Raw genomic sequence first — 27710 nt, 5'->3', positions numbered from 1 at the left:
CAATAAGGATACTCTGCACGCAGACTCTTGGATGAACCCGTCCATCAGCTCAACCAACTGCCAGGAAGAGGGAAATTCAGAGCGTTTTCCCTGTGGGCTGCTCAAAGGATGGGGTGGCTTTGGGGTCCCTCCCCTCTGGCATAGCTCAGGCCCAGCTGCCCCAAGGGGGAGCCGCGGGGGCGGGAGGATGAGGCTGGAGCCTGGCTCTGGGCTGGGGGCTCCGTGTGTCCGAAAGGACTCGGCCCGAGGAAGTCTGGAGAGAGGAGGGCAAGGGAACGAGGGAGGTAAATTGGGTGTGGTGGAAGTGATGAGCAGACACAACTCTTTAATAACCTTCATTTAGTCTTTCATGACATCGGCACGTGTAGAAATGTTACAGGCTTGTTCACAATACTGATAACATTTGCATTGCTGTGGGGGTTAATAGCAAAGCCCTTTATGTCAAGTGCGATACAATCACTTCATCGATTTCTTTTTCATATAAAATAAATGCTGAGAGATATCAACTGTTATTGCTATTAAATTCCTGAGTTACGCTGAGAACGTGTTCTCTTCACCTTCATTAGATGCTCCCCGCTATCAGCAGCGTCTGCTCATCGGTCGCGAAGCTCTGCGGCGTGTTATAAAGGGTCTGGCCGTGCAAGCTGACGACTGCACGCAGGGAGATCTTCTGTGTAGGAAAAAAGGAAAGAAAACCCCGAGTTAATGGGCTCGGCGCCGCCTCAGCGCGGGCAGTTTGAGAAGTCGGATGAAAGACCAAAATGCCGATCGGCTCCAGAACTATAAGCCCAACCCCCAAGCTCTTCTCCTGGCCTGACTCCACCGTCTGCTTTGCAATGCTGCAGCAAACGGCCCCTGCCGCTGTGATGGGTCTCACAAGCGAAGCTGGTTAAAGCCACTCGGATGCTGGAGTCCGTGTGTCACCGCGGTGGGGCAGATCCTCCCGAGGAGGAGAGGGCTCCTTAATGCTCATCATGCTGTGGGTCTTCCAGCCTTGATGGCTGGTGGCATAAGGCAGCCCACCTTGCACCGCGTCAGGCGATTAGGGCTTGGCAAAGCACTTAACATTAGCTTCATTTTTTTACCTGAAAGTCACGGATATAGGTGAGGAAAAAGCTGAGGAAGGAGAATGCTAACGACCACTCCGAGACGGTACTGACGATGTGAGCTGTGTAGCCCTGCGTAAGAGGGGGGAAAAAAATCAGCGTGAGAAGCTCCTCTTGAACCTGCCGCGGCACAAAGATGGCACAAAGGCCTGAACGTATGGCATCCCGCGCCCACAGCTATTCCCTTTGGAGAGCAAAATTTCTCAGGTATCGGGAGTCTCTAGGAATGAAGTGCTGAACTCGGGAGAAGAGTGAGAATGACCAGGACAACACCTGCCCCACACAACTGGGGTGACCCCTGCTGGGAATTTAAACTCCACCTGCAAAACCTGAAGGCTCACTGAAGAGCTTGGCATGACTAACAGCAAAACCCCTTTACAAAAGTAAGGTTCAAGGCCCTTCTTTGGATGTAAGCAGACTTTGGAGAGGCTCCTTAGGCGTTAAATAAAGGCGGAAAAAGCCCTCAAAACGAGCCTGCATAGTATTTCCTCCAGTACGTGCCCACCCATCCTGGAGAGGCTGGGGAGGGCCGGGGAGCGAGGCAGAGCTGCTGAGACCTACGCGCCCCGTGTCCCACTTGGGATCCCTCAGTGGCAGCTCTGTCACCGGTATCCTTTGGCCCTTCCCTCCTCCTGCCTCCACCAGACGCCCCCCTGGCAGGGGTCACGAAGTGCCTCGCCGCACCCGGCCGGCGCAGGAGATCCACTACCCACGGCTATCGTGGAACAGCGCCCGGGAATCGCCGACCAGACGGGCTGGCGGTTTGATAACCCGGCGAGACAGTTCAATTACTGCCCGTGAGCGAGGTGAATTGAAAACAACGCTTGAAGCGGCAACTGGTTTGCTCAGAGCAGTACTTCAGCAAGTAGCCGCGTACTGGCTGAACTGGTAAAGCTCACCTGTCCCCTCCCGTCCCAGTACGCGTACACAACCGCAGTAAGCGCCCAGGTGCGTTTGTCACTGCAAACGACGTAGCTGGGTTTTGTTCTCTGTTTATTTTCTCCACTCAATCACTTACGTTTTCCTGAGGGTCCCAGTGCAGCTTCTGCACTAGATTCGTTCCATACAGGCCACTGTATAAGACAACCGAGGAAACAAACACTGGGAAGGAATACGTTAAGGAAGATTCGAGACCAAGAACGAGCAACTTGGCAATTTCAGCCTCAGCTCTGGGCTGCAAGGAGATGGCCGGGTGTTTGCCACAAGGTCTCCTCAGCAGAACGCGCAGTAATGGTGACGTGGGCCACTTCACACCATTCCCTTCAGCTTGTCGGTTGTTCCAACCGACTAATTACTGTCACGTGAAACGGTTCACTTCAAACGAAATCAATTATCTTTATTCTCTATATGCCGCATCTCGTTATACCTTCTTGATCAAACATACTGTCCTTAAGCACTTAAACGATGATCAGATGTCAATACTTATTTAGCATTTTCAGTGGTTTTTTTAGTGGTATTTCCCAGGCTAATAGTGTCTCAACCTCTTTCTCTGATTTCTTTTCAGCTTCTCAACCACCTTGAATTCTTGATGTGTGGGTTACAGGCTGGAATACCGTACTCATTTGCAGCAGAGAGGGTTATGAGCTTTTCTGTTCCCCTCTTGGTTCACTCAAGGTTTGGTAAGCGCTTTGGTGCAGCAGCCAAGGAAAACCCCACGCGACAATGATTCCTCTTTTGATCAGAGCCCTGGGCTCCTTCTAGAGGGACTGAGATGCCACTTTTTCAACATCTGACCGAGGGAAGGCACGCTGCATCAGTGCTGCTGCTTTTATAAATGAAACCTGGAGCATTAAGGCATAGAAGAGCTGATTTTCACAGGATTAAGATATTAACTTCTTCAGTCATTAACGAGATTAAACATCAGGAGCCTCCTGATGTGAAAGATTAATTTTGCCAGTGAACAAGGCTGAACTTACTGGCACAAACATGTCTTTGAAAACCCAGACTTCCAACGCTTATTAAAAAATTGATGTGAGCGGTCCAGGGAGCTCTGGTTACTGATCTGAACGCAAGATACCCAATTCTCCGCTAATTAAAACTTTCAAACAGCTTCAGTAGCTGTTAGTTACCTGCCTGAGTTACTACCGCAATGGAAAGAATTTAATCATCGCGATACAAAAATAACTGTCTCCCATCCTCCCCTCGTTACAGAGCGGGTAATTAACTGCTTTGCCCTTCGTGTGTTGGGAATTCTGCTGTTTCACTCCACCAGAGGATTAGGAGCGTTTTTAGGTTTCCTTCTGCCCTCCAGTACCAGTTACAGCCACTTCACCTATGGCCATAGACTTCTGCCTGTACCATCTTTCCCTGCTTACATTGAGCTGTTAATTTAGAAAATACTCTGACAATTTCCCTTTTCTTCACTTTCCATAGGCATGTATGTATAGATCATTACTTCTACAGCTGTCTTTACTTCCCTCTAATTTTGGTTAGACCACGCTGGTTTAAAAACCTCCATAGATTTTTGGGCTTGTGGCTTTTTTGGCAAAAGTAAAAGGCTCTTAACTTCCAGCAGTTCGTCTTGTTGCATTCTGGTCTTCCCCAACTGTATTTGGCTCCTAACTGTTCACAGCTGATAATCTTGTCCTTTGCTAGCACCAGAAATTTCTGCTAGGGACGGCAATTCTCCAAGTCTGAGACGACTTCCTTGCCCTGTGTCAAGCCTCCTCAGCAGGGAAGGGTCCTCCTGGCTTCTTTAGAGATAACCGGCCTGGTTCGCTTCTCGTCTGACCAGTACAGATTGTATAATCTCGCAGTAGCAGGAACGGGTGCTCAGCGAGATGCTGCATCCCTGGGAAACGGGGCGTATGGTTTAGTGTTGGTTTTGGCTGCCAGCCTGGAAATAAGTGGGGATTAAATCGGTGGCCTTGATTCAGCTGCAGAAGGGACAGCATTTAAGCAATGATTTTTGCGCTCATGTCTTTGGAATGTAAATTTGAAAGCTTTATAGTGTCGTAGCCCTGTTTGACAGAAAGCCGAGTCATAATTTTCAAAATACGACGTTTAGGTCCATCGGGGTGAGCAGAGGAACTGCTGCCGTTCAGTTTCCTGATTGTTAAATGACTCTGGATGGGAAAAAGGCCTCTCTTCCTGGATGGGTTTGCCCGTATTTCTCTAAAACCCACAGCTGGTTCCAGCACTCAGAATTCAAAGTCAAGGGAGATGATGGATTCCAGAGCTGAGGGAAGGGCGCAGGGAATGCTGGTCAGAAATGGCTTGTCTTTTAACCTGTAGGAAGGGCAGGGGAGGAGGTCAGAGGCCAAATGTCTCTTCTGACTCAACCTTGGCAATGTGCTCCAGAACTGTCTCTCTGACAAACACCAGCACTTTAGCCCTGCCCTGGGAGCCAGCTGGCACCGTGCAGCACTGCTGCGCGTCGTTAGGTTAGTAGTATTTTCTCTTCTAGAATCATAGAATTGCTGAGGTTGGAAGGGACCTTTAAGATCATCAAGTCCAACCTTTAGCCTACCCTGACAAGAGCCACTTCTAAACCATGTCCCTAAGTGCCCCATCTACCCTTTTTTTAAACACCTCCAGGGATGGTGAATCCACCACCTCCCTGGGCAGCCTATTCCAATGTTTAATAACCCTTTCAGTGAAAAAATGTTTCCTAATATCCAATCTAAACCTCCCCTGACATAACTTGAACCCGTTTCCTCTTGTCCTATCACTTGTCACCAGGGAGAAGAGGTCAGCCCCCATCTCTCTACAACCTCCTTTCAGGTAGTTGTAGAGGGTGATAAGGTCTCCCCTCAGCCTCCTCTTCTCCAGGCTAAACAATTCCAGCTCCCTCAGTTGTTCTTCATAAGGTTTGTCCTCCAGACCCCTCACCAGCTTTGTAGCCCCTCTCTGGACACGCTCCAACACCTCAATGTCCCTCTTGTAGCGAGGGGCCCAAAACTGAACGCAGTACTCGAGGTGGGGCCTCACCAGTGCCGAGTACAGGGGGATGATCACTTCCCTAGTCCTGCTGGCCACACTATTGCTGATACAGGCCAGGATGCTGTTGGCCTTCTTGGCCACCTGGGCACACTGCTGGCTCATATTCAGCCGGCTGTCCACCAACACCCCCAGGTCCTTTTCTGCCGGGCTGCTTTCAAGCCACTCTGCCCCAGTCCTGTAGCGCTGCATGGGGTTGGTGTGGCCCAAGTGCAGGACCCGGCACTTGGCCTTGTTGAACCTCACACCACTGGTCTCAGCCCATCGGTCCAGCCTGTCCAGATCCCTCTGCAGAGCCAACCTCCCCTCAAGCAGATCAACACGCCCGCCCAGCTTAGTGTCATCTGCGAACTTACTGAGGGTGCATTCGATCCCTTCATCCAGATCACTGATAAAGATATTAAAGGGAACCGGCCCCAGCACCGAGCTCTGGGGGACACCACTTGTGACCGGACACCAACTGGATTTAACTCCATTTACCACCACTCTCTGGGCACGGCCATCCAGCCAGTTTTTTACCCAGAGAAGAGTACACCTGTCCAGGCCATGAGCAGCCGGTTTCTCCAGGAGAATGCTGTGGGAAACAGCGTCAAAAGCTTTGCAAAAATCCAAGTAGATAACATCCACAGCTTTTCCCTCATCCACTAAGTGGGTCACCTTATCATAGAAGGATATTAGGTTTGATAGGCATGACCTGCCCTTCACAAACCCATGCTGACTGGGCCTGATCACCCTGTTCTCCTGCATGTGCCGTGTAATGGCACTGAGGAGGATCTGTTCCATGACCTTCCCAGGCACCGAGGTCAGACTGACTGGCCTGTAGTTCCCCGGATCCTCCTTCCGGCCCTTATGCTACATTCTGTACTTCTCTTTTAGTTGTATCCAACTATAAAACTTGCTGCAGCAGTCCTCTCACCAGGGAACAGACACTTTTATTTCTTACCTGGCTTTTTTCCCCCCATTAAAACCACCCACCTCTTAAGTACGCGTCTCTTTCTCCCCATCCTGGGCTGCATCAGGAGAAGCGTGGCCAGCAGGTCGAGGGAGGTGATTCTCCCCCTCTACTCCACTCTCGTGAGACCCCACCTGGAGTACTGTGTGCAGTTCTGGAGCCCCTACCACAAGAGAGACATGGACGTGTTGGAACGTGTCCAGAGAAGGGCCACGAGGATGATCAGAGGGCTGGAGCACCTCTCCTATGAGGACAGACTGAGAGAGTTGGGGTTGTTCAGTCTGGAGAAAAGAAGGCTCCGAGGAGACCTTACAGTGGCCTACCAGTATCTTAAGGGGGCTACAAGAAAGCTGGGGAGGGACTTTTTAGGATGTTGGGTAATGGTAGGACTAGAGGGAATGGATTAAAACTAGAGATGGGACGATTCAGACAGGACGTTGGGAAGAAGTCCTTCACCATGAGGGTGGTGAGACACCGGAACAGGTTGCCCAGAGGGGTGGTGGAAGCCCCGTCCCTGGAAGTTTTTAAGGCCAGGCTGGACGGGGCTCTGAGCAACCTGATCTAGTGGGAGGTGTCCCTGCCCAGGGCAGGGGGGCTGCAACTAGACGACCTTTAAGGTCCCTTCCAACCCTAACAATTCTACGATTGATTCTATCTTTAATAATCTACAGTCAGGCTTCTTTGTGATAAACTCTTATTTTGCCATTTTCAGTCTCTGGTGTGCAGAAGGAAAGGAGAGGAGAAAGGGTAGTAACCATCCCTCTTGCCTTTTTTTATTATCCAGTGACTCACTTGTGGGCTTAACGTGATGGTTCCCTTTGGTTGCAAAGGTTGCAACACAGACTATGAATAAATAACACGATACAAGCTGTACGTGTAAAGATGACAGACCTTCTGTGGCGCAGCCTTTCCCCTTGGCGGGTTAAATTAATGTAGATGCAAATACTGTCATTTGTGAAGGCTGCTCTGTCTTAACAGTGACGCTGCACAGCAAAAGGATACTGCTCACAATGCTCGAACAACACCACAGTAACACGGTCAGACGGATCCAAAAGATGTCTTTGCTGTGAACTTCTGGCTGCATCAGGTAGGAGAGGACGGTTTGAACCAGCATATAAATGGCCCCTACTCCGAATGTCAGGCAGGCTCCAACCACGTGGATGTAGTACAGAATACATTTCTAGGGAAAGAAAGCACTGCTTGTACAGAACCTGGTTTCGTTTTAAACCCCGAGACCCATTTTATTCTGTAAACCTTTGGCACTCCATCCACTCAATCACCTTCTCACATCCCAAACTAAGCAGTTCTGGAACGTGCCAGTACTCGGGGGATTTTTCTTGGAAGCCCCATACAGAGTTGGCTGGAAGCCAGCACGTGCCAGCCCTCTGTATTTCTGCTTTTGTTAAGTTCTTGTGGCTAAGTTATAGGTCTCAGCTATACCTTAACTACAGGCATTTAAAAGAGCTGTTCTCTTTAGCCGTAAGGGACAGTAACACTGAAACTGGATGAAGGAATCCCTGTAGTTGGGCAGGGAATGAGAGTGACAGGCTATCTGGTCAGCATTTCTGTCCCAGGAATCTGTACCTCTATGAAACATAATGCAATACAGGATAAACACGACACAGTTCTAGACCTCAAAATGGGGTTAAAATAATGAGGTTTAGTTATTCTTCTGAATTACTCTAGTTTGAATAAACTTTGTGTGTCAAATTAGTACTTTTGAATACTCAAAGGGAACGAGGTTGAATCAAGCAGTAATACATCTTAACTTAAAAAACGATATAGGAGAATCAACTGTCAAATAGTAAAAATCATTAAAATTAGCAGTTATTCCAAGAAAAACAACCCAACTCAAAATCTACGCCCTGAAAAATCACCTTGCCTTCAGTCCTTTCCTCTCGTCCCTGGCTAAGCACAGTAGACAAAGACAGAAACTAAAAAGTGTTATCTTGCCAGTTGTGCAATGCAAGGCCTGGCAGCCTCCCCACTCTCCAATCACGCGGGTGATCTTTTATGCCCTAAAGCATAAGACCGTGTATTTTACTAACTATTAAGATCAGGAATCGGAGTCACCCTTTCCTCACAATCTCCATGTGCACAAATGAATTTTAAATGCTGCATCCACCGTGTAACAGAGGTGAGAATTTATATTTAAATAGTGAATAACCAAGTTGCAAAAGCGGGTGCTTCAAAATCGTGTGCTGTTCAGTGATGAGGTGTCATCAGAGAGAAATCTTTGCCTTATATGAGAGGAAATCAATAGCCACGGCTAGAATAAAGCAAAAGCACCGGCTGAACAGCACGAATTAAAGCTCCCATGAGGATGAGTTATTGCTACTGCTTTGACTCCCAGCAGTCAGGGCTGTCTGGAGCTCTCCGTGTCATGGCTGTTCCCATATCCCCTTTGTTCATCTTTGCAGACTGTCACACTTCAGTTGTCTTCAGTAACTAGTGGATTCCAGGGGGCTTTAGCTCCTTTTGCCTCTGGGGGGGCCCTCAACCAGTCCTGAGCATCACTTGGATATGCAGGTACACGGCTTCCAATTTTTGTCTTGCTCAGGATGAAATGTTACACACAGTAGTTAACAAATCAACACGCACCTTCTGTATTTTGATTATATCGAAACCTGCAGAAAGCAGTCATACGCCCTCCTGACCAGTGGTGGAGGGAAATCATGGAGCTGAACACAGCCTGGAGGCTTTTGCTTGGTGGGGGTGATAGGGGAGGCTGTGACCTCTGGGTATAGCTGGGGCTCTAGAAAATGAAGTAAATAGATTGAGGCCTCCAAAACCAAACCCAAAATGAGCGTGCTGAGGCTTCTAAGAGAGGGGCTGCTGAAGCACTTCGGAGAGCTGCGCTAGGGGTGAAGAAGGGAAAAAGGTGGAGCTTTCCAGGAGCTTTTCCTCTTTGCTTTTCCCTGGCCCTAATCCAGCAGGAGACCAAGGTGACACTGCAGCCCCTAGTGGCTAAAGGCACCACTACAGATCCCCCCAAATCCATCAGGTAATTAATACGGTGAGGCTGGCAGTTGTGGGACTGCCTGGCATGTAACAGCCAACGATGGAGAACGTGGTCCTGCTGATGGTGCGATATGTGAGAATATCAGATTTTGGAAAAACAAAGTACTGAGGCGGGAAAAAAAATAGACACCAGGAGGGAGAAGTTCAAAGGCTGTTTGACACTGCAGTATTTTCAAGAATTGGGTTATAGTGTGCTATAGTGTGCTATACTAGATATAGGTATATTAGGGAACTATACCTAAGAACGTAGATTTTTTGAGATCTAGAGTTCTTGTGGGGTTGGGTGTTTTTGTTGGCTTTACTAGTTCTAACAATTTTTGACTAATTGACGCTTGATTCGTTTGAGTCAAAAGAAAGTACAGTTGTGGTCTTTCAACCTGGAGCTACAGTTTTCAGATCTATAAGGAGATCCAAGATGAATTTGCTTTCTGCAACCCCCCCTATTTTATCAGATATCCCAGTAATCAAACAAACGCACAACTCGACAGCTTCAGAATGTTGCAAGCAAAGCACAAACCTGGAAATTTGCAATTATGCAAAGTCCAAAACAGCTCATCAATCCTAGTGTAAGGCCAATCTTATTAAGCTTGAGGATCTTGGATTTTTCTGGATTCAAAGCGTAAACTTGTTTATAACGGACATACATGGTAGCCATACCTGTTAATAAAGAACCCAAATGCAGTAAGATTTTCAGTTGACGACTCCCCTTTTTTAACTGGGAAGATGCTGAGTGACAGAGGCAACTAATTAAAACAAAAAAACTGTCTTATGGTACACTGAAACTGGAAAGCTGAGAATCTGGAAGTCAAAACTGAAATAATATAATGGTAAACAAGTCAACTTCCTAGATTTTTTTCAGATCTCTTTCATTTGAAAGACATACTTTCCCCCATAATTGTAGCACAAGTAAGGTGGCTGCCTTGAATTTGCATTTCTATTCCTTTTACTAGTCTGTTGGGTTTTTTAAATGCATTTTTGGCCTTCTGGAATCTGCAGCTGTCACGCTGGCTTTGTGGATAACATCCCTGACACATCCTTTCCTCTGAATTGCTTAAGAGAATTAAGATTGGTTGCTTAGAATTTAGTTTTTAACCGAGAATTATGGGCTGCTTAATGATTGGAATAAGGAAATGACATTGCTTAAAGCCGTGTGCATTCCAGAACTGCCCGCAGTTCCCAAGGACAGCTTTCTATACTCACCGAAGAAAGTCGAAATATTTAACATGATCCCAAACAAGCATCTTTCAGGTGGTATTGTCCCTGTATCACTGAAAGAGATAAATGGAGTGATACGTATCTATCTATACTAAAAACTGCAACACAACTTTACTTATTTCAGTCTACAAAGGAACCATAAGAAACAGATCTGTAAAAACCCTCCAGATATTTTCCATTGAATTTTTCATCACTCAAACTATACTGCGCTAGTTTCTAGAGCTGTAGAAATAAGCACGGTAAAGACATGCTATCCCTGGAGCAAGGAATGAACGTACTTTGTATAACTATTCCTTTTAGACTGATCTTGAATATATAAAAGGTGAATAAAGACTACTAAAACTAGAAAAATTAAGAACCTAGAAAACTGAAAGACCAAAACTAAGGTCAAAGACAATTGTACAGCCTTGATGCAAGGCATTTGGGAACATAGATTATAGTACGGATTTACTGGTGCACCCAAACCCGGTGACAGCAACACGCTTTACTCTGAACAGAGGGTTGGAGATGCATCCCCTGCCTTCTTGTTCGTCATCGCTTTAAGGATACGTTCACAGAGCCACAGCTTAAAGGTTAGACTTTTGCACAAAAATAAACAGCCTTAAATAGAGTTACACACAAATAACACACAAATAAACAGGGAGTAACTTTAGAACTGGAGCTGTTGGGTAAGAACTGCCGTTTAAAGTTTGGAGTTGGGGAGGAATTCACAGGAGAGGCCAATTCAATACCGCGGTACGGGCTGAACGTTACTGACCTGATGTAGGGCACCAAAGGGTCGACGTGGTGTAGGACGATTGCAGTAATGTATGAAAACACAAAAGATGCAGCTGACCAAACAACCAAAGCCACAGGCAAGACAGAGAGGCCTTGCTGAAACCACCACATTGCAGCGCTGACTTCTAACTCCAAACACTGTGAGGAATCAAATACAAATGTTTACTACGATTTATCAAAGATTTTGCTTTTCTTGAGGCAAGCTGCTTCAAGTACAGCGATTTGATACCGCTCTCAGTTCTGTCCTGCAAACCCAAAGCGAACATTTGACTTCACGGAACAGAAGCAATCATAAATAAGCAGAAATAACATCTGGAAATATTAATCCTGAAATTCTTAGAAGATTATGAGAAAAGAAACCAGCAGTGTCACTTTACTACATGTATTAGCATTTGTTGCTGCCAGAATAAGGTCAAATAGGTCACTGTGAATAACTGACTCTATTTTCTTCTTACCCTTGTGTCATAACACCATGTTAGAATTAGTGAGGCTGACAGAGAACGTGTCCCAGTAGTGACAGTTTAACTGATAGTGGCTGTTGTAGAGCCTCTAACTTCCATTAACAATCAACTGGGCAGACTTGGAGAAAATGACCTAAAATTACTTTAATATCTGCACTCATTTACTACCTGTCATGCTGTGTGACTCAACATCTGTTATAAGCATCACTTAAGCTCACAGATATCTATGAGCAAGAGCTGAGCGCTACCAGCCACAACCTTCAAACTCAAGGGCTACTTTGTCCTGGTGGCAGTGTAGCAGCTACCATGTTTTCACTGGTGGGAGGACAAGGTCCGTTTACAGTAGAGTGCAATGGCTAACTCTGTACTCCTGACAGCAAGCTCTGTAAATCCCAACCTGACAGCAAACCTGTGCCTCCACCTCCATCTCTCTAAGAGCAATAATGTGCAGCTGCGTCACCCTGGTGAGCTCACACAGAAAGAACTGTGGTTCCTCTCTCCTCTTGCTGTTAGAGGGAAGTAATTTTCTATCGATCGGCTTCAAATTCAAAGTTAGGCAGAGCTGACTTCAGAATCCCAGAATGGATGAGGTGGGAAGGGATGGCTGGAGGTCATCTTGTCCAACTCCCTGCTCAAACAGGGCCCCCAGAGCCAGTTGTGCAGGACAGCTTTTGAATATCTCCAAGGATGGAGACACTACAACCTCTCTGGGCAACCTGTGCCAGTGCTCTGTCATCCTCACAGTGAAAAAGTGTTTCCTTAAGTTCAGACAGAGCCTCCTGAGTTTCAGTGTGCGCCCGCTGCCTCTGGTCCTGGCACTGGCCACCACTGAAAAGAGCCTGGCTCCGTCCTCTTTGCAGCCTCCCTTCAGGTATTTGTACATATTGACGAGATCCCACCTGAGCCTTCTCTTCTCTAGGCTATACTTGGCCTGTGTTTTATGCCATTTTACTGAGGGCATTCCCTTACATTTACACTGTTGAGTACAGAAAGTGTTTAGGCATAGCTGAAACTGGAGACTCTAAATGGAATATGAAACAGGAAAAAGGTGAAAAGCAAATAATGACAAGTATGGATCCAAGGGCATCCAGGCAAAGATCAAACAGTGTGTGAGAAAAACAAAGTAACATTGAGATCAAATAGAATGCAGCACTGAGAGGTTTTAGGAGGTGGGCACTGCCTAGAGTGTGAGAGACTGAAAGAAAGGACAAAGAGAAAAGGAAGAAAGAGATAGGAAGCACCAAGACTAGAAAATCTCATGGGAGGAAGAAAGAAGTGAAACAAAAGTGAGTGAATCTTGCAACAGATCAGGGCTGATCAACTCCTTTGCATCTCACTGAGGAGACCTGACGTGGAGTTACTGCACTCGGCAGGTATTTGGTCCCAGGCAGATCTTTGTCATTCCACGGCATAGCTTTTTGCTGAACTTTGGCAGCCGCATGTCTAGGACAGCTTGTGGAAAGCCAGGCTGATGGATTCGTCATGTAATGCGTAACAACGCATAATGAGAATTGCTCATTTACCAGAAGCTGGTCACTGTCTTGTGTTTGTGCTGCTTTTAAGCCTAGAATATTAGCGGTTCAAACAAGAACAAATGAGCTCTGGCACACTCCCAGGAGGTAACGAAAGCCAAATGTGATAACCCTTGAAAAGAATGTACAATTACATCCTTGTAAAATGAAAGGTTCAGCTGCTTGCAGGGAAGATGTTAAGTAGCAGATAAAGGTGTCTAACAGATGTAGTGAATAAGAACAGAGTGATAGAATTAAAGGTGCTTGCTTTCTTACCCTTAAGCTTTCATTTTTAAGGTAGGTACAACATTTGCTCTCTAATGTTGACTTTCATTTTAAGACTGTAATGCAGTAAAAACAGTCATGAATATAACTTCACAATCCCATCTCTTGTATGAGTAAACTGGGAATTTGTATGAAAGAGAAATGCGTATTTTGCATGGTGTTCTCTGTTACAGACGCTACGTGCCTGGGCATGTAATTCAAAACTTCAAGCAGTGAGTCTGATGTTTAGATTTTACTTTTCCTTTAGCATTTAAATGTTATTAGTGCCTCAACCTTATTTCTGAGCTAATAGATTTTTGCCTGAAAACAAACAAACAAACAATGTGCCACATACCTGAGAACAACGGCATCAGAAGAAATGACACATCAAGGGGAATCCAAAGTCATCTTTCTGGTGAAGTTCCACATTTCGCTTCATTTTTTTTCTAAATTTTTGAGATGTAAAGGAAAATAATCAAGACGTGAGGTAGAGGTACTTCTATAACTTTTACTCTATGGTATTTATTCTCCTTCTTAGCATCTTCTATTAGTCATTGCTGCTGACTGAAACACTGGATTAGACAGACTGTTGGACGGACACAAGGCGGTTTTCCTATGTTCCAAGTGGTTTAAGGAGTGAAGCATGCGTATGGTGGGATGGTAGAAATGCAGAAAAACAGCTGTTTAGGACTTTCTGATTTGTAGGACTTGTCGACACAAAGATTTGACTTGAAAAGAGAAGTTTTCAAGAGAAAAAATGAACGCAACTGTTTGAATGCAACTAAAACCAGTGCCTATGATCACTGCTTTCATGTAAGGAAGAGGACAGAACATTGAGTCTTCCCGTTTCATTGCGGGTGAGCATCCCAATGTCATGCTGGTGCTGCGCTAAATATGTGGCAGGACAGGTGCTTAAGCAACCTGAATTTAACCAGACATCCCACAGCTCCTGTCCTCTCCTCCCGTGAGCAGCTGCCATTTTCACACACGGGAGAAGTCGTCAGAGAGGAGACACTGTGCTGCGTTCCCGTTAGCTGGAGATATTCATAAGCTTGAGATGTCTGCAACGTCTTGGTGCTGGTCAGACGCAGCTCTGGGGTGGTGCAGTGCGACTGAAGCTATGTGGGGGTAAGGCTGACAGACAGCGCTGATTCTCCACCCATTGGGAGTATTTGCGTACCTATGCAGATTAATTTAGCTGGACTAAGGCGAGGTTAGTAAAGCAGAACAGCTATTCCAAATTTCCCCCCTGGATATTGCTCTTATTACAAAGTAAATGTGTCTACGCAGGCACCCTGTCAGCAACGTCTGCTGCAGAGAAGCCCTCGGTCAGTCAAGACTCTGCAACCTATGCTGTCACTCAGCCCGAAGCTAAGGCCTGGACACAAATTATGCTCGTTTTCATGTGGTCAGACATAAAGAGCAGTGTGGTAGCTTCAGTTGCAACCTGAGAGCTTTGGTGAGGCACAACTTCTTACTGTGGATATAGCTGCAGGCTGGTACATCCCAACGGCACGGGGATTAGAGCTGGTTTGGGCTCTACCAGAAAACTGCTACTCCGATCCTCTTACTTTCATAGACATAAACCTGTGACAAACTCTCCTTACGCTTAAAAACGTTTTGTAATTTTTTCCCCCTTAAATTCTTTCTTAGTTCTGTCAAGATCTTCCCTGAACTCTTATCACCTCCCTTCACCTTCCTCCCTGTTTAATGTTTTTCAGTGACACCAAGTCTTTTTTCACCCTATTGTGTAGACAGACTGTATATACCAAACACGGGCTTTGTTGCATGCAAAGTGCTGTGCACATTTATGGCACCGTCTGCTCGAGGCCGTCCAAACTTCGCACGGCTGCAGAGACACCGTGTCAGTGCCAACTCATGGCGCTCTGAACCTGCAGCGTCTGGGCAAGCACAGACGCGTAACGAGGCATCTCAAATCACTGGGAGGCAGGATGGAATTGCCTCGCAATTTGCCAGCTGGAAGGTCTTGAAATAAATCATTATTAACACCTCATCCTGTCCTATTGTTTTTAACAGTATGAAAGAAAACACACTCCACCTCCTTGTTTTTTCACAAGGTCCTTTGCCAACTGATTACACAATGGCTCTTTTCAACGTAACTACGATTTGCTTAAACATTTATCCTGATCTGTAGGCACTTCCACATCCTAAGGGGGGGTTTACGACCCAGACTGAGTATCACAGATCTTTCCTGCAATAGACATTATCAAATCATCAACAAGAGCAAGTCAAGGAAGGGTTTCAAAAACAACGGAAATTTTAAACACCTCTGAGGTTTTTCTTCAAACGCAGGAAGCGTGCAGCAGCATTCTGCACATACGTGAGCATGCGGAATAGAAACTACAAATGAAACTGAAAGGTGGCCAAGACCACTAACGGCAGAAAGTTAACGTTATCTAGAATAATAATGCTGAGAAGATGGTAAAAAGTACGTGTGGAAAAGGGAAATTTCTAAATTAACACTGATACCCTCATTGTCAACCTCCCTCTCCGAGCAGGACAGGCAGAGATAAAGCCAAACCATGAGATACTCCTTTTTCTCTCCAGCAAACTACTCCAACAGACGCTGTGTTGAAGAACGACGCAGCAATTTGCTGTGTGCATTCCTGAGCAAATGCGAAGGTCGGATGGGGATGAGTCAGAAAGGGACTGAACACTGAACACGTTCATTTACGCAACTTATTGTCAGGGTCAAACTGATAACAACGGTTAAAGGTTGCTAATCCTCAAAGGACTAGAAGTAACAAAGTAGGAAATGTGTCACCTTTGTTGTTCCCACTGCAGGGTAATGACGGATGACTCATGTTGAGTGTTTTCTCCGTATAAACGCCAAAAAAGTTGCTATTAAATCTTTTGGATATGGGGGTCAGTTGAAGAGAGGATCTTTACGCCCCTGCTAAGCCCCCATTACCCAGCCGAGGAAGCAACGGAATGGCACGGCGCCAAACCAAACAGAGCCAGGCACAAGATACCATGACATTAGGATGTACCAATGCCTGTTTTAGAAACCTGGCATACCACGATACCGGCCTGTCGCTACAGCTGACTTGGGGAGCTCGGTGTCCGGGATGAACGCACGCTACCTGTCAGTCCAACCTGTCTAACCAGAGAAAAGCAGCTAAAAATATGTGAGTACTCGAAGCAGAGCACGGGAGACAGTCTCCCACGTTACGGCTGGGGAATCGAAGTTGCTGCAAGGTCACAGAGAGGGACTGGAGGTGCACAGAGTGTCGGGGACAGCTCTGGGTGGTCAGAGAGAGGGAAAAGGGAGAGGGGACAGCAGGGAGGGAAGGTTCAGGATGGGCAGGAAGGAAGGGGGGGAGATGGAGGGGGGAAAGGGGAGGCCTGGGGGCAGGGAGTTAAGAGGACTAAGGGACCCCATGGGGTCCCCGGGGCAGGGGGGGCCACTGGGAGCGATGGGGGTCAGAGGGGATGGTGGTCGGGGGTCACCGGGGCAGCAGGGAAAGCGATGGGGAGTCACTAGGGCTGATGGGAGGTGACCGGGGTTGCGGGGGATTTGTCAGGGGAAGGAGGGAGGGAGGGGGGACACCTGAGGTAACGGGGGTCTCTAGGGGCGTTGGGGGTTTCCAGCGAGGCCGGCGGGGGGGCGGCGAGGAGGGCTGACGCGGGGTCGGGACGGAGGGGGCCGGGAATGGCACCGGAGGGTCGCTGAGGGGGTGACAACGACACCGGAGAGTCGCTGAGGGGGTGACGGGCAGTGACAGGGACATCGGAAAGTCGCTGGAGTGACGGGGACACCGGAGGGTCGCCGAGGGGAGAACCGGGGAGGCGAAGAGACACCGGAGGATCGCTGTGGGGGGTGACAGGGACACCGGAGGGTCGCTGAGGAGGTGACAGGGGGTGACCGGGAGGGTCGGGCCCCGGGATGGGGAGGAGAAGCCGCGCTCGGTGAGTCCCCGCCGCCCCCCCCCCAATTTACCTCAACCGCTCCCGCGCCGTCCCCGCGGCGGCCTCGCCCCGCCCCTCTCCGCCCCGCCCCGCCCCGCCCCCGGCGCGCGCCGCTGCCCCCGCCCACCTCCTTTCCGGCCGTCGCAAAAGGGGCGTAAAAGCGCCGCCCGGTGCGGGGAGACTGAGGTAAATGCCGGGTTTTCTCTCGGCGTCGGGCGGGAGGTGAGGGGATGGGGGACTGTCCTCCGGGCTCTGCGCGCTCCCCCTGGGCGGGACGGGGTTCTCGAAGGAGCGGGGCGCCGTGTGGGCGAGGGGGGAAGGTCCTTGAGGTCGGGCCTGGGCCTGTGGTGCGGGCCGGGCCGGGGGCTGGGGTACCCTCGCCCGGCCTGGGTGCGGGTGGGTCCTGGCCGCCCCCGAGCCTGCCGCCTGCGGGCTGGGGGCGAAGCGGTTGGCTGGGCCGAGGGGTGCCCTTGTGTTCCCTCCCCTCCCTCGGGTGTTTGCCGGCGAGCAGCCAGGCCCGGGTGAAAGTCCTGCGGAAGCCGGGCAGTGTGGGGTTGTTTGTTTTGGAGGACAGTCTTTTGGTTGTTTTCTCTCCTTGGGGAGAGCAACCCTTTAGGAAGAAGGGAAAAGCGTATAGTTTTCTGCTTTGGAGCTAATTTTTCTGGTCATCCTGGACAACACCCACAGGGACCTCCTGGGTGACTAAGTCTAATTTTCTGATAAACGAATGGATGCAGGTCTTCCTGCTCCTAAACTTATCAAGTTCCTGCGTGAGCGAGGCCCTGTTTGCCGCCCCTCTCCTCACCTCTCACTGTCTGGGCTTTCTGAGGCTGGCTTTTCACTGTCAGAAATTGCCTTAATTAAGCTGTGGAGGATGGAAATGAGAGCACTTGTTCTTATGCCAGTATTGACCTTTGATTTACATGGTTTATTTTCCCTACCTGGTATGTGCCTTGCTGATGGCTTTGGTGATAGTTGTCATCTTCCCCTCTCCAGCTTCATTCTAGACTTAACAGCTAGTTGATGGTTTGTTTTTTTTTTTTCTGGTTGGCTCTGTCAAGATAAGTAGCAAGCTTCTCTTTTTGATCTCCTTTCTCTGTTGCTTCTCCTCCAGTTCATGTGGAGAATTGTGTTTCTAGTCACCTGCCTTCAAGGGAGACAGAACATTGCGAGGGTCCTTGTTTGCACTGGAGCTGTTGTTCCTGACCCTGTGTTTTCTTTCCGCAGCTGCCTCGTGCTGCTGTGTGCGGGCTGTCTGTGACCAGTTAAAGGTCTCTAGCTCCTGCATGGCTTTTGCATATCTTAAAAGCTGACTAGACAACGAGCTTTTAGATGAGCTGGGTTAAATTTGGAGAAGAAAAAAGCCACAGCAAAACTGAAATAAGGAACAACGATCTGAAAAAAAAGCTTATAACTGCTTTTAGGTGGTTGTTCAGCTTCACCAAAGAGGCAAATCTGCTTCAAACAAGTTAAACTAAAAACACTATGCATACAGAAAAATCTTTAGTGCCGTCAATTGATAAGCTGAAGTGGTGTATGTCTGTGACATACAGCTAGCTCTCCTGTGAGAGCTGGGAGGGGACTGACTGTGCCTTAGTCTGTAACATAAGTCAGTGGTGTGGTTTAAGTTTCTACTGCTGATGAAATTTAGGTGCTGGCGGCAGGATATTTGCTTCACTAGGCAGCAAAGAAAGTAAACAAGTGCAACTTACTGTTTTATAACTGCATTGAGAGCACTTCTTTGTTTTTTGTTTTTTTTTTTTTTTTTTTTTCCCCTCAGCAATTCTCCAAATCCCTTCCTTTTGTAAGGGAGAGCTCTTATAAAATGTTGGTTTGCTGGTGGCAGATGAAAGGCTCCTTAGAGCAGCACCTAGAAACTTCTGGTATCTTAAAATCTCATTTGTGCGCTTCACCTTCATTATGTTGCAACCCTTTATGTTGCAGGATCTTATGATTCTCCGTAACAGCTGCTACCTGCCAAATAAAAATTCCGAGGCCGCCCAATCCATGAGTGGGCATCGAAACATAAAGAGGCGATGTGGGGAGTCGCACCTGGAGTCCCCTGCGGGCTGCGGTCATGGTCCTGCTGCTGGATGCGTGTTAAGCAAACTAGTTCAGTTGCCTACACCTCCCCTGTCAAAGCATCAGCTGAAACGGTTAGAAGAACACAAATATCAGAGTGCCGGACGATCCCTGCTTGAACCCCTAATGCAAGGTTACTGGGAATGGTTAGTTGGAAGAGTTCCAGCCTGGATTGCCCCAAATCTGATCACCATCATTGGACTGTTAATAAATATATTTACAACTCTGCTATTAGTATATTACTGCCCAACAGCTACAGAACAGGTAAGTTATGGAGCTCGGACAATCTTTGTTTGTAGTTACTGTCATCTAGTAGCAGCTGGCACTGTTTTCTGGTGGGTCCTCGTCTTTGTGGAGAACTGTTTCTTGTTGATCAGCCCGCAGGTCTCATACATTTAAGCTAATCTCTATAAATGTGTGTGCCTCTGCATGAGTGCTTGCATGCCAAAAGAGCATGTGTGGATTCTGGGGTTAGCACGCTGCTTGCTGAGTGAAACAGCGGTTCCTCTGGCCAATGTGCATGGTATGAAATGGGGTTTAGAACCAAAATAGCTGTTGCAGTCACAGCTGTGAAGGACCTGCTGCATGAAAGCTGCAGCCCCACAAGGCTTGAGCTCGTGTGCAGACAATTAAGAAATAGATTTGTAGCTGTCTTCCTTGCATGGCATGTGGGATTTTTGCCTGTTTACTTTCTCTGCTTGTGACTGGGTTAGTCACCTTCAGGCTTCTGATCTAGAGTTACCACACAACAAGAAGTGCAAGGTGACTCGATTGGCAGCAAGCTGAGCCTGCCTGCGAGCCCAGCTAGAGTTGCAACACAGTGAGGAACTTGAGCTCAGAGACGGGACCGAGCTCCAAAGTGGTGCAGCTTGGGAGATCGAGGCCGGCTGCTTCCTCTGTGGCTGGGGTGACTAAACCCCGCTTACTAAAATAAAGAAACACCTTTCTTCATCCCGCCGGGGCCTTGGCAGTTCATATTACCAGGCAGCTCAGATCAGGACCTTGGGTACAGCGTGTTAGGAGCTGTGGGAACACGACGTTGTCTTCTTGAGCAGCATGCTGCCTGAGTAGCCCATCCTGCGAGAAGGCTGGATAAAAGTCAGTAGTTTTTTCTGTGTTTTTTTTTCTCAACGCGCTAAAAGCTGCTGACCTGTCCTCAGGAGAACCGTCTTAACTTCCTGTAATTCCTGGTTTCAGGGGTACAAAAGTCTGTACAAGGCATTTCAAGTTACTAGTTTCAAAGACTTTTCTTTCTTACTAGAATTACCTCATAAGGCACTTAAACTTCCATTTTTGTGCACTGGAAAAGTTTTGTCACTTGAATGTTGACTCTTGAAAGCTGAAAAAGCTTCTAAGCACGGAAAAAGGGAATAATTTGGTACAGGAAATGTATTACATGTCAAACAAGTTCTAGCTTTTAAAATATCTAAACTCCTTTGTAAGCAAGCCTCCCAAGTTAGGTTGGGAAAACGCTTTGTAGTCAAGCAGCATACAGGTTGTTTCCACCCAGACTCTAAAAACCCCATGTTGGTTGGCACGTTGAACACTCTGCGTCCCTGTTCCAGAGATGACATAGTAAAGGGATGTTTGCCTCTTCTGGAAACCTGTTGAAATAGATAGCTTCACGTTAACTTACAGAATTTGGCAGGTGTAAGATAAAAAGCGGATATTAAGTTTGAGCAGTGAATACTTGGAGCAGCTCCTTCCTTTTTCAGACGATGGCATTGTTGTATGGCTTGGCTGTAACTTGCTGCTTACACCCGTAGCAGTATTACGTGGGGGCTGAGGCTCTGAAATCCAGTTCAATAGGGAGCTTTCAACATGTCTCTATTCCAGCAACTTAGCAGCTAGTGAACTCAGCAGGCCGCTGAACCAGAGCATAATTTAAAATTTAGTGTACAGCTGTATTTTGGTTAGTAATTAAACTTCTGAAGTATGCACTAAGCTACACTCGGAGCATCAGAAAGTCATAGCGTTAGCTGTAGCCTGCTGTATTAAAACACTGGTTTGTGTTTAACAGTTTGAGGGTTACTTTGTGCAAATGAATGAGATTGTCTTCTCACTTCAGCTGGAAAATAACTTTCTGCTGAGGTAGGTTTCAGCCTGATCTGATTTGCCATATGGCACCGCAGCCCTGCGTGCTGGCACGACAGGGAGGATGCCATCTTGGCAGTGGAGCTGTAAGCCTGTGCTTTTTAAGTGTCAAGTAGCTGTCTGGGAAGAAAATGGGGCTTTGAAATTCCAGAAACAGAATTTTTTTTTCCGAAAGCGGTATTGCTTTCAGATGTAAATCGTCTTTTCCTTGTAGCTCAGTCTTAGTTCTGCTTTTCTCAAAACCGACTTGTCTCTTCTTGGTGATGAAAGGTGTAGCCAAGGGAATGTGGCTATCACTTGCAGCCTCACTGGTAGCCAAAAAGAAAATGAGATACAAATAGTTCTGTTGCGTGCTTAGCTGGGAGGACCCCAGCTAGCAAAGTGCTGAACAATGGAATGGTAACCGAATTTTTGTTTAAAAAACCAAAAAGGTTTGGAGAGGAGGGCGAGCTGTGAAATTTTATGCAGATACAAGTAATATCTAAGTGGAAACACCTACACTGGTAATGGAAGTAGTGGGTAAGAAAGAAGAGGAGCCGGCAGTCTGATTATTTTGTTGTTAAGTTTATAGAGGGAAAATTGCATGACACTGGAAGATAACTTAAACCTTGTGTATAAAAAAATCTATCCATAAAAAATAGAAATATCATCATAGGATGGAATTCTGTGGCATCAAAGCCTTGTCTAAATGTGATGCTCTGCTTTTGGGTGACATGTTTTCCCCCTTAACTCTTGTCTTTTGCCGGTTTGTATAGACACATTGCTAAAAGCAGAGCATGCTGCCAGCTTTCGAGGCAGGAAGAACTGTTTTAGTAAAATGCAGTAGCAGGAACAATGCAAGCTGTAGAAAGAATATATTTAAGTTGATGTGCTACGAATGAATCATGGTTGCGTAGCTCAGAAGAAGCTGGACTTTAGAGATTTATGAGAGGCAAGTCAGCTTGCTTAGCTGTATTTGGACTTTATTGGCGTGGTCTGTAAAATACAGCTGCTCATAAATGCCCACTTTTATAAAGTGTCAAATATGAAGATTGCAAAATATCCAATAATACCTGTTTTATGGCTGTGTAAACTGAGACAGACTAATGGCAGCCCTCTGGCTTTTGTGGCAATAATGGTTTATGCTTCAAATACTAAAAAAAGCTTGAACTGTGTAGTGTTTGGTCTAGCAGGGATTTGGTGTCATTTGTATTTCTGTAGAAATAAATTGCTATACAGGATATGAATATTAAGTGTTGTTAACCTAGATTTGGCAAGGCTGCTGTTACCTGTAATAGAAAAACCAGTTAGTGATGGAGGTGCTGTACTGCAGAGCCCTGAAGCTTTACAGATCTCTGAAAATAAAATAGTTTGAACTCAGACTCTGAAAGTTTGAGTGCTTTGCAGTGACATAGTTCTCGAGCAGCACGGCAGGCTGGTCATACCCTGTACTTGGCAGTGGTTTAGTACGTGACACCTCCTTGAAGTCTTGTGAAGATGAGCTCAGTGTTTGTGACACAGTTGCAGATTTTGGGGTCTAAGAAAGTGTTCCAGTTTCTAAGTCACTTGGACAACTTACAAATACCCCTACAGGAAAGAGAAGCCAGACAAGAACTTAATTGTGCACCACGTTGCAGATGTAGTACTATAATTTTTTTCAGATGTACAACGGAGCTTCCTGCTTTAGAAAATATGCTGTAGCTATTAATCTAAGCTAATAACACTCGTCACTGTTCTATTTACATTTCACATGTCATAACCCCCTCTGCCTGTCCCTGCAAGGACCAGCTACTGAAAGGTCCCTGCATGGCATGAGGAAGTGCGTGCAAATGAAAAACTACCATGTGAAAGTGTAAGATAGTTCAACTTAAGGCATTTCTTCTTTTAAGGTTTAAAAAAAGCTTTTATTCTCATTGACTGTTTCTTTCTTAGGCACCTCCCTGGGCATACATTGCTTGTGCATGTGGCCTTTTCATCTACCAGTCTCTGGATGCCATAGACGGAAAACAAGCAAGAAGGACAAATAGCAGTACTCCGTTAGGAGAACTTTTTGATCATGGCTGTGATTCGCTTTCCACAGGTATCGTCACTTTTAATTGAAGTATGAGGATTAAATAACTCTTTCTCAGGGGTCAAATCTGAAATACAGAAAATTGCTTCTTTACTGAAGAAGAGGACAGCTAATATTGGTGAATGTATCACTTTTCAGTCAACTTCTTTCCGTAGACAGTACCCTTGATCAACTGAATGTCCTCTCTTGTATTACACTGAAAAACATTAAGCATGTGACTAATTCCGTCTGAGCCAGAAGTTGTCTGTTTATGCTTTATCAGAGTCTTGCTTCTACAAAAATTCCTGTAAGAAGTTGTCAAAATGCTCTTCTGTATTATTTTAGAATGAAGCTAGATAGAGCGCTTGCAAGACAGGTATGAAGCCTAAACCATGGGACGGTAGAAGTCTGAGTTTAAGATTAGAATCAGCAAGATCGGTTCCTTTCTAGGGAGGTAGAGCTCATCGAGCCAGCTGGAAGCTTAACGCCATTGCAAAAGCACGATCGGATGCTTTTGGTTACTTTAATTCAAAAGCTCTTATGCTTTAAATATTTATGAATACTTTATCAAAGTCATGTATTTAAAGGGGGGGAAGTATAGATACCTTGAGTTTTGAATGACAGAACTTGGATTTTCTTAATGACTTAATAAAGATTCAGAAAGTGAGGAAAAATACGTCCAGCAAACTTTGGATGTGTGAGAAAACCCCAAAACTCTGGCTGGAGGCTCCAATTGCATAAATCACTCAAGGGCCTTAATGTCTAATCCCATTAAGTTAAATGAAAATGACTAAACCCCTCAATACCGGGGACTTCTGATAACTGATACAAACTTAAATATATGCTTTACAGTCTGTACTTTTTTAAAAAGGAAGTGTTAATCTCTTATGTCTGTGAAATAAACCACATCAGGATACCTTCGCGCTGTCTCTCCTTCTCTGGGTCCTTTTGTTAGATTTGTTTCTGATAGGGTTCTTTACACGCATCATACTTTATCTTTTTACTATGTGACTGATTTTCTCCTGCAGTCTTTGTGGTTTTGGGAACTTGTATTGCTGTGCAGCTGGGAACGAACCCTGACTGGATGTTCTTTTGTTGTTTTGCTGGAACATTCATGTTTTACTGCGCACATTGGCAGACGTACGTCTCTGGAACGTTGCGCTTTGGCATGTAAGTACCTTGGCTGAAGATAAAACTGAAAGTTAGGCTGCTTTCCTGTCTAGTTGCACTTTATGTGATTGTAGTTCGGGTCTTTAGAGCAGTAGTAAACCGTTTATATTCATGTATATATACACATTTAGAGCTTGTGGCAGCTACTACCTGTTGAATCCACAATTAATACTGAAAGTTACTTTGCTTGTTGTAGGAGTAATAAAATATCCTTTTGTCATATTAGTTAATTAGGAGCTTCTGCGGTGATTTCCTGTATTTGTGTGTAAAGTACTTGGTGTTTCATCCCCAAGAACGGACAGCTTTTGTCAGATGGTGGCAGTCTGGCTTTGATATTCATTTACCTGCCTACCTCTTGATATTGCTTGACTTGTGATGATGGATAGTTAATCTTCATTATTAACCATAATTCTTAAAATATAGTGTATTAATTGACATTGTGCCTACAATTTAAAGTTCTGAATCTCTTTTAGTTAGTGTAGACCGTGGTTCTGTCAATAATGGGACCAAAATGGCAATACCAACAAAGTCGAAAGCTTAAATCCCGTTTACTGCGGGGTGAGGGTAGGTGGGGAAACAGAACACAAGGACTCTGTGGGCTGTGGGATTCACTAGCTTTAATGTGGACATGTACGTTTGTTCTATGTTTGATTCATAGATCTAACATGTATTTTGAGTAAATATGCCGCGGAATGATTTTGCACCTGGAAACCTCTGAAATCTGTCCTTAATTTGTACGGGATTTGGAAACCGTGCTAAAACATGCACCATTTATTTAGTCTACTGTTATTGATCTATAGATACCCAGATACTGCCAAAACAGTACAATTTTGGACCTCTTATCTATAATGGCTCTTATTGACAGAATACTAATGCAGATTCTCTTGAGAAACTTTTGTGTTTCTGCTCAAAAATAAAAGAGGGCAGAGAAATGTCCAATATCTATTGGAGGAAGAAAAGAAAAAAAAAATCTAGACCCCTATTGTAATCCTGACTACACCAAAGCAGGCAGAGTAGTTTCAGTCAACTCTGGTACTTAAACCTTTAAAGTAAGATGTCTGCCTCAAATCCTGTAATGTTTTAGGCTTCTCACTTTCATGCTGTACTGAAGGTCTCAATACTGAATGTCTCTAGCTCCCTTTGAACTTTACGGGGTCCTGGTAACTGAAGTTTTTCTGTTACCAATCAAAGAACACAAAAACCCCCAACCTTGGCATGTGCTTGACTTTACAAATGCAAATATTAAAACCACCCGGTTTGCTTTTGTGGTGAATGCTCCTGGTATTGTCTGGAACTCTTGCTTTTTGCTTTTGTTGAGGAGTCTTTATATTTTGGAGACAGCATTTTGTAGAAGATCCTATTGTTCTGCATGGCCCTGTACTATGAGAATTTGATGATCCATCGATATGTAGCTAATGTAGAGGAGGCAATAAGCACACAAATGTATGTGTATCATTATTTCAGATAATGGACAGCACTCTATAGTGAACACATTTGTTTCTTCATTTGCCCTGTGTCGTAAGGTTAATAGACTGGCATAAGCTGACGTTCATTTCTATGGCAAAAACTCTGAGATTATTTATCCAGTTAATTGATTCTCACTGCTTGATAGTATTTTTTTTTCCTGAAGCTTTCATTTCACCAATCATAAAACTGAAAAAAAGTCTGTATTTTATCTGCCCTCTCAGATTCACTGGAGTGCACAGGCTTAGATATTCTTACTCCTGAATAAGTGGAATCAGAGACACTATTGAAAGGAGCCAAAAAGGTCTTAATGCACAGGAGCTTTTTCCTGTCTGTGTATCCTACGTAGTAACTCTGTCGAAAACACAGAGGGGGCTGTGAAAAGTAGTGGCGTTTAGGAAACATGTCAGCATTTCTGAATTGCCTTCCATTCCAAAGAGCCAGGAAAGAGCACACAGTTGGTTATCACTTACTGTCTTTCTGTGGTGAGACTATGTTCAAGAAATCGTATTTCATTACAGACATCAACTCAATAAGCAAACTGGAAATGGCTCAGAAGAGGAGCAGACTGCTAAAGGGCAAGATTAATATTTTACTCCTTACACACAGCTCAAACTTGAACAGTGAAATGCATTATCAACTTGGCTTGCTGAAAAAGTCCATTGTCTTAAAAAAAAAAAAAAGATAAATTAGTGTGTCAAATTAAGTGTATGCTTGCAGAACAGAATGTCTGATTGGTATGTGCTGTTACTGTACCAGCCTTGATAACCCACCGAAGCTGTGCAGAGTGCACTTTGAGTCAGACTCGATCTGCAGAGCGGGAGTGTTCACCCTGAGGGAGGAGGAAATGGAATCGCTTCTGCTAAATTCCTGTGGAATATTGCAGGTGGAGTAGGAAAAGTATTACTTGAATTGTGCCCAATTACTGAATACATCAGCTGTGCTGGTTTTTTCTTCCCACTGGCAACTGCGGGGAGCTGCCCTGCACTGCTCTAGCGTTGCAGGATAATCAGTTGAGATGGTCAGGCCCTGTGATCTCTCTCCATCTTTAAATGCTCATAGAATTTTATTAGATCTTGGCAGCTGATGCTCACTTCTCAAAAAGCAACTTGAGTTGCTTGAATAGCTCAAAAAAAATAGCTAGAGGTCAGTATTGCCTAAAAATTCCCCGTGAGGAAGCAGGAAGTGTCTCAAAGCAAGTTGGGCTGGCTGCAGCAGAAGTCACTGTAAGTAACATCAAGAGTCAAAGGCAGCAGGGAACAGCACGGATAGTCTCCTATGCATGAGTTTTGTTCAAGAACAAATACCCGACCTGGGAATGGGCTTGTGAAAGAGCAGGAATATACTGCACATCTGAAGAAATAAAATGGTGATTCTGAATTGCAGCAAAAAATTCAATATTAAAGCAGTCCAAACGCTTTGTTCTCCTGTTCTGGTTTTCAGCACAGTAACTGGTTTATCTGGATTGCGGACTGGCTGTGCTGCAATACAGAATGAGCTTTGTTTTGGGCTTAGTCTTGTGTGGGTGCAGCTGTGCCATAACTGGGGCATCTCTGGTTTGGAAAAAGTGCATTTTCTGCTGCTTATCACAAAAATCAAACTGGGAAGCCTCAATGGACTTCTGCATCTCCATGTGGAAACGATCTAGTACTTCAGGAACACAGTGCAGAAACTGGAACCATTAGGGAACATGGT

At 45.7% G+C, this 27710-nt stretch overlaps 2 protein-coding genes across 8 annotated transcripts in view; one reads left to right on the top strand and one right to left on the bottom strand.

Annotated features, from left to right (window-relative positions):
- Positions 1-322: 322 nt before the first annotated feature.
- DRAM2 (DNA damage regulated autophagy modulator 2) lies at positions 323-17272 on the bottom strand. Its single transcript, XM_074564289.1, has 9 exons — positions 17208-17272; positions 13602-13692; positions 10991-11148; positions 10219-10286; positions 9536-9675; positions 7000-7177; positions 2125-2207; positions 1086-1178; positions 323-670 (listed from the first exon to the last, which is right to left on the bottom strand). Exons 3-9 carry the CDS (start codon positions 11119-11121, stop codon positions 563-565), a joined length of 801 nt encoding a protein of 266 aa, XP_074420390.1. The 5' UTR covers positions 11122-11148; positions 13602-13692; positions 17208-17272; the 3' UTR covers positions 323-562.
- CEPT1 (choline/ethanolamine phosphotransferase 1) overlaps positions 16005-27710 on the top strand; it is a 33654-nt gene continuing 21948 nt past the window's right edge. For 2 of the 7 annotated variants that reach the window (XM_074564286.1, XM_074564282.1), the window contains exons 1-4: positions 16005-16395; positions 19121-19522; positions 23264-23411; positions 24410-24551. In XM_074564286.1, coding sequence (XP_074420387.1) covers positions 19127-19522; positions 23264-23411; positions 24410-24551 — 686 coding nt within the window. In that variant the 5' untranslated portion in view covers positions 16005-16395; positions 19121-19126. Of the gene's footprint in view, positions 16396-16986; positions 17177-17302; positions 17399-19120; positions 19523-23263; positions 23412-24409; positions 24552-27710 lie in introns of those variants that run through there. The other 5 variants (XM_074564285.1, XM_074564281.1, XM_074564287.1 and 2 more) reach the window with 3 other exon arrangements.

This window comes from Larus michahellis, chromosome 21, assembly GCF_964199755.1.
Source record: "Larus michahellis chromosome 21, bLarMic1.1, whole genome shotgun sequence".
Lineage (NCBI taxonomy): Eukaryota > Metazoa > Chordata > Aves > Charadriiformes > Laridae > Larus > Larus michahellis.
This window is presented reverse-complemented; position numbering and strand designations above follow the sequence as displayed.

What these genes read in the sequence shown, in the direction of transcription:
- DRAM2 (XM_074564289.1), bottom strand. Translation starts at nt 11,121, where the DNA reads ATGTGGTGGTTTCAGCAAGGCCTCTCTGTCTTGCCTGTGGCTTTGGTT. An exon ending in TTGTTCGAGCATTGTGAGCA is followed by an intron (nt 2,208 to 6,999) that starts GTATCCTTTTGC and finishes ATTCCTTCCCAG; the next exon opens with TGTTTGTTTCCTCGGTTGTC. An exon ending in ACTGGGACCCTCAGGAAAAC is followed by an intron (nt 1,179 to 2,124) that starts GTAAGTGATTGA and finishes CCTCTTACGCAG; the next exon opens with GGCTACACAGCTCACATCGT.